The sequence below is a fragment of the Leuciscus leuciscus genome (assembly GCF_965113295.1).
Source record: "Leuciscus leuciscus genome assembly, chromosome: 15".
Classification (NCBI taxonomy): Eukaryota; Metazoa; Chordata; class Actinopteri; order Cypriniformes; family Leuciscidae; genus Leuciscus; species Leuciscus leuciscus.
The window spans coordinates 41,687,018-41,693,658 of NC_138739.1; the positions used below are offsets into that span (position 1 = coordinate 41,687,018).

General features: G+C 41.2%; 1 protein-coding gene across 1 annotated transcript; it reads right to left on the reverse strand.

Moving 5' to 3' along the window:
* Positions 1 to 1,263: 1,263 nt before the first annotated feature.
* ahsg1 (alpha-2-HS-glycoprotein 1) lies at positions 1,264 to 6,050 on the reverse strand. The gene is made up of 7 exons (XM_082138054.1): positions 5,813 to 6,050; positions 5,577 to 5,684; positions 5,396 to 5,480; positions 5,023 to 5,189; positions 3,900 to 4,016; positions 2,020 to 2,109; positions 1,264 to 1,924 (listed from the first exon to the last, which is right to left on the reverse strand). The coding sequence occupies exons 1-7, from the start codon at positions 6,014 to 6,016 to the stop codon at positions 1,346 to 1,348; spliced, it is 1,350 nt and encodes a 449-aa protein (XP_081994180.1). The 5' UTR covers positions 6,017 to 6,050; the 3' UTR covers positions 1,264 to 1,345.
* Positions 6,051 to 6,641: the final 591 nt, after the last annotated feature.

The following is a 6,641-nucleotide window of genomic DNA, read 5'->3' on the forward strand; positions in this document are numbered from 1 at the left end:
GATGTTGTGAACACAACATTATGTATGCTTAAAGGGGTCAATGCTCAAATGATATGATAAAGTCCACTTGTAATGTTAAGAAAGTTTAAAAACAGATTTTTGCTGCTGTCTTTAAGAATCCTCCCCTTTACATCTAGAGCTTCTCTGATCACAAGCTGTACTTATTATACAGTATATTGTTAAATATAATATAGTTTTAAACTAAACTATCTTTCAATAACAGCCTCTAAAAGTCTGTATTACATTGTGTGTCTCAATCCACACTGAAATGTACTGCACAAATTGTTAAGATCTGACTGAAATTATCAGTAATAATAAACTTTAGCCACTTGTGTCAAACGTTATGGTTCTTCAGAAGAGTAAGGGATCACACAACCAGGTTAACTGTTAGTTCTTATGGTGTTTAAGGAATAATAGCATATATATTGATTTCTCATAAGGACAGTAAACTTGGATGATTGTGTGTTGATGCATTTATCAATATTAACTAAGTAGAAAAGTTACAGTATGTTTTCTTATATTCAAAAGATCAATGTAAATAGGATTGCTGATGTTATGAATCCTTGAACGTAAAGTGTAAAGATGTTGGTTGATGTTTGGTTGATGTTTTCAAATGTTTTGTTTATTAATTGTTCTTGGCAACTTCTCCTTTTTCAGGCATCCTAACTGATAATTTACAGTTGTGTCATGACAACTCTCAGAGTGTTTGGCATGGTAATGATATGACCATGTTGTATGTTTGGTCTTGGTGGAATAGATCTGCTACGCTGCTGCTGTATTTTATTGCGGCTGCTGCAGAGCAAGTACAGGACTTCCTACTGCCAATACATACATGGCACGCTGCTGTGAGCAAGACATGCTGCTGCTGTACAATACAGCGTACATGAATTACCCGTAGCAGATCTATACAGGTGGAGCTCGGGAAGGAGGAGGGTTTCTGAAAGCGTGCTGCACTGCTAAGGCAAATGCTACCCATGTATTTGAACGTTGAGCATGCAAGCTCATTTGGCTATTGATACAGCAGGAACCAATCAGCTGTGCCCTATAGATAATGATGTGATTACGAGCAGGTTGAGATAGGACCTATTAGCCTGCGCCATCTAGAGTTTGATGACAGAACTTCGTATTTATACATGATTTGATTTTCTTGTCACAGCTGTTTTGTAATATTGTAATACTGTGTTTCAGGACCTTTATCAGTCAATCACACTGGTCCAGTAAAGAGTATTTATTGGACTGAATGTACTGGAGACATTTACACACTTATGTTGTTCAGTTTTTTATATTTTCAAAGCTTGCAATATGGGATAACATCTGGATGTTTCTCAGTAGATTTTAGTGTTAGTTACTGAAGAGGAGGGGGAGGAGGAGGAGGGGGTACACGGTCTGGAAGGCCCTTGCAGATATTTAGTGGAGGGAAGGGGCAGATTGGATAAACAGAGGGGGGTATTTTTACAAAGCCATGGCATGGGAATTCATGGTGTCCCTCAGATGCTGATTCTGGAAGCCCTGAAGGGCCTTCTGGACAGTAGTGTGGATGTTCTGGACGGCCCCTTTGGCCAGGTGTTTTGTCTTTGTGGTCATGGCCAGCATGTTCTGGACGGCCCCTTTGGCCAGGTGTTTTCTCTTTGTGGTCATGCCCTGCATGTTCAGGACGGCCCCTTTGGTCAGGTGTTTTCTCTTTGTGGTCATGGCCAGCATGTTCTGGACGGCCCCTTTGGTCAGGTGTTTTCTCTTTGTGGTCATGGCCAGCATGTTCTGGACGGCCCCTTTGGTCAGGTGTTTTCTCTTTGTGATCATGGCCTCCATGTCCCGGGCGATGGGGGTGATCATGCCCTGGTTTATGTCCTGGATGGCGGTGGGGTCCATGGAATTTACAGTCTCTCTTTGACTGAGCGGGGTGTTGCAGTGGATGAGTTAAGTTCTGGAAACAATTAGAGCACAATAATTATATAGCTAGAGAGAAGAAAATAACCTGGACTTACTGTTCCAGTTTAAGTGTGTTATCGAGATGTATACCTGAGCTTCATAAACTTTACATTCCACTTCTAGACCTTCAACCCCTGGTACCGGAGTTCCAAATTTAGAGGACTTACAGAACCCATACCGCTAGAGAAAGAAAAAGAGAAAGAGAGGTGTTCATAACAACAGATCTTGAAGGAACTGAAGGACCTGTATGAAGTTGTAAGGTAAGACACTACAGGTGAATATGGTGAAAAAATTAACTAGCAGATACCGTATCACCATATTTTCCCCAATTGATTAATCACAGTAGGTTAAGAAAACTGTTTTGTATTTGCATAAAGTTCCAAGACAGAACTCTGAAAGCTTGATAAAGCCTGGTTCAAAATTGTTGTTTAATTTTGTTGAAATTATAGTTATAGGTTTAGGGCAGATTTTGAATATCTCTTTCTATAAATCAGAAAACACTGTCAACAGGCATAAACACTGCTGGTCTGGAAAGCCTAGGTGGAGCTGCTTGCTTGCGGGACCGAGGTGGAGCCAGGGACTTGGAAGACCAGGGTGACGCCAAAGGGAGCAAGGACAAAGGAGGAACCATAGGGAAGGAGGAGCCTGGTGGAGCCAGAGGAATGGAGGACTGAGGTCCAAAAGTCTGCAGCGAAGCCAGGGTGACCGAGGCGAAGACATGACAGACCACGGTGAAGCCGAGGGAGCGTGGAGCCAAGGCACAGCCGAAGGGCTGACAGACTGAGGTGGAGCCAAGGGAGCGTGGAGCCAAGGCGCAGCCAAAGGGCTGACAGACTGAGGTGGAGCCGAGGGAGCGTGGAGCCAAGGCGAAGCCGAAGGGCTGACAGACTGAGATGGAGCAGAGGGAGCGTGGAGCCAATGCGGAGCCGAAGGGCTGACAGATTAAGGTGGAGTCAGGGGCTCTGAGGCCCGAGGTGCAGCAGGGGAATCTGCCTCACAGGGCAGAGCTGGGGATCGGAAAGCCCGAGGTGGGGCTAGAGAGCTGAACAGAACCAGCAGAGACTACCGAACCTGGGAACTGGACGGAGTCAGCAGAGAGAACGGGACTGACTGGCACGAAGGAGCTAGGAGGCTGGGCAGGATCAACCGAGGAGGAAGGAGGCAGCTCTACGGGACAGGCAGAGGAGGGAAAAGTTCAAGGGTGGGGACTTGGATCCTCAGACCACAAATCAATGAGCCAGTGCTCATCTCCTGGCCCTACAATGGACTGGGCAGCCAGACCTGCAGGATCTGGTTCCGTAGCAGGAATGGGCTCTAGCATGGGGTCCACGGAAGGGGGGGTGCCTTGGACGACTTGTTAAGGCTGGTATTGTAGAACACACAGAGGGAGTGGTCAGGATAGTGTGTGAGGGAACGATCCTTTTTATATTTGAGAAGGAGATGATTGGCTGATGTCCATCACTAATTGCTTTACTCTGTAGATGGTGGTTCTTCTGTAACGGCTTGTCAATGGGGATGAGAAGTCTTCAACAGTAACTAATTTATAAACTAAAACAGAATGGGTAGCAGAACAGGAAAAACCAGGACAGCAAACAAGACACATGTGTAAATAATAATGTAACTTCAGAAACAAACAAGGACAAAATCAGTAACTAAGGAAACCAAAACTAAACAGAGAGGAGAAACAGGAACAGAATGTCAAAATAATAGTCCATGGAACCAAACATAACCTTAACAATTTACAGACACAAATAGATCAAGTGTAATTAAATAAACATTTAATTGTGTATTTTGGATGTTTTCTTTGAACTAGTCTGACATAAGACTATGGGAGTTATGGGAGTGTAATAGGCCAAAATCTCAAAATTGGCCAGTGACTTAAAGGACAATGGTTTTGGCTGTAGTGTTTTCCTTTAATTATAGTAATTAATTAAATAAGTTCTAAAGTATTGAACATGTTGTGCACTTACAGCCTTATCTCCACATAAAGCCTTGCATGCTTCTGGCTTCTGGGATGCTTCCTCCTTTGAACAGTTTGTCTCCATAATGGCAAATTCAGCAAAAAAGCTTTGACCGAAACTCATCCACTAAGAAAACAGACAAATATTCTGTTAACATGCAGTTGCAAACCACATGCAAGCAAATAATGTTGTAATGACCGTTTTCAAACTATTGACGTTTTGCTCTGCATTGTACATTACACACACCCATATCGAAACGCATATTTTGAAATATTTCAAATGCACTTTTTATTATTATATTTCTTATAGTAGTAGTAGTACAGAAAATAATACAGATATATCTGAAATACGGGACACTGCTTATGTCTTGCAGGACGCAGGACAAAGCTCCCAATTTCGGGACTATCCTGCATTTTCCCCATAGATAGAGCATTAACTGTAGCACCATTCGCCGGACGTTACAATTCAGAACTGGGGTGATACGTAAAACAACCAACTCAATAAAACGTTGCCAGATTTAAACATTCATCTGTGTCTGATAAAACTGAACACGATTTTAGCAACATTCGCTGGACATTTCAATTCAAAAACTGTCACAAAATGCGCAAAGAAGTTTTGCCGAAATGTCACCAGTGGCAATTTTTTCAACTTTTTTCCAGTTGCATTTTACATCTTCATTTGTGATGATTTTTATTGAATATATCAGTGTTGAGTGGAATTGGTGTAAAAATGACAAATGCAGACGGCCAGCTGCTGGTTTGGAGAGTTATTTTCTCTCAGTCTTTGCACTAGTGTGCACTTTAGCCCAGACGCTGACATCGCGAGGCGACAACACAGTCAGCTTTTGACGGCGCTAGTTTTTTTTAATGTTGGTTTGGCGTGTCTGTGTTTTGCCCTTCAATTGTCTGTGTCATTAAATTCAATATTCACATTGCGGAAAACTGTTAAATTTTAACAAACTTGCTTCAAACTTTCGCTCTATTACTTAGCGGGTATTTACGCTGCGTTACAAGTTGCATTTTGACAACTTTGGAATGGAATGACGCATAAAATCATGTAATTTCCGTTGTCCATTTCCATTCATGTACTTGCATAGAATATTCAAGCTCCACCCGAGTTTGAAAGACGTCACCTGTGTACTGATCCTTCCCACTTCCAGCAGCTTAAAGTAAGATGCATGACTGGAGTCTTTGTTGAATTTCTTCAGGGCGCTTTGCACACTCTCCAGACCCTTCGGATCGTGCAAGGGCAGTAGACTGGGGCAGTCAGGGCATTTTGTCACAAGTATTTTATGTGAAGCTGGAACAAAATACAAAACTATGAGCAATATACAATCACTATGTGAGATGTAACTTAATTTGACTTTGCATTATAATTTTACATGGGTTGCATTTCCTAATTTCTGTAATTTAAAGTGAGTTTAAACATTGCTATGGGTTCTTTGAACGGCTAGAGTGTTGATCTACTAAATAAGAAAAGTCACTCTGTTGGTTTGTTTACAGCACCTGCTTCAGTGTCACAGATGTAGCTCTTCACGGATGCTTTTCCCTTAAAGCTGGAGACCGTCACATTACATTTTGCTGTCACTTTCTATTAAGAGAACATTAAAAGGCTGTTAACCACTCACAAAAGTCATATTCAGAGCAATAACAGGCAGTGTATCTGAGTCTGTGATGTCTAGCTCACCGTCTGCGCTTCGCTTCTAGTCGTACACTGATCTAAAGGTTTGGGACTGGCAATGTGGCATTCAGTTTCCTCTAAGGTAATTCCCAAGACGACCTCACAAGGATCAATCTGTGCAGAAACAAGACAGTTTGCACATCATAAAAAAAAAAAAATTTATTTCATTATGTTGTTGAAATACACTAAAAGCACTCTTTTGAAACTCTGAAACTCAGGAAGAGACTGTCATGAAAGCTCACCTTCTTCTCTGCACTGCGACTGTCCAGCGAGATGAATTTGAACTTGTATCCATGGCGGTGATGTTCATTAATGAACCGCTCGGCGGCTAACGTAGCGTTTTTGTCCTGATCTGCTTGACACTTGTACCCAACATCACTGTCTTTATGGAGGCTGGCCGCGTGTAGAGCCGAGACCAAAGCTGCTAATATCACCAGCTCTCTCATACTGCAATCTTCAACCAAGTAAAAGTTCTCCTCTCTCGCACAGACCTTTATAATATACACCGTCGGGGGACATAAGCAAACAATTTAGAGCCAGAGTTGCTTGCCAAAGTAAATGATGTCAACACAAGTATAAACTCAGGCTAACTATTAAGCAGAAATCACCATTACTTTGAGGTTTTGTTGGAATTAAAGTACACTGGAAAACATTTGGTGTAAGAACAACAATTTTGGGTTACACTTTATTTTAAGGTGTTTTTGTTACTGTAATTATACAGTACTGAGTAATATTAAATAACTACATGTATTTACTATATGGTTAGGATTAGGCTTTGGTTTGGCTTAGGGTTAGTTACATTATGTATAATTTACAGTTTTTACTACAGTAACTACATGTAACGTGTGTAACAATGACACTGTAAAAAAAGTGTTACCCAATTTTAAATCAGAAATTGCTTGTATATTTCACAAATTACAAAGTAGCACATTGAATTAAACGTGAAATACGTGAAATTGTAAAGTATGTAAGGCTGAAACAGTATTTTCTAAATCCATTGGAAAATCTTTTTTTTTAAATCACTTTATAACTCAAATATCTACAATTCTTTTCATTTTTGTAGTTTTTGCA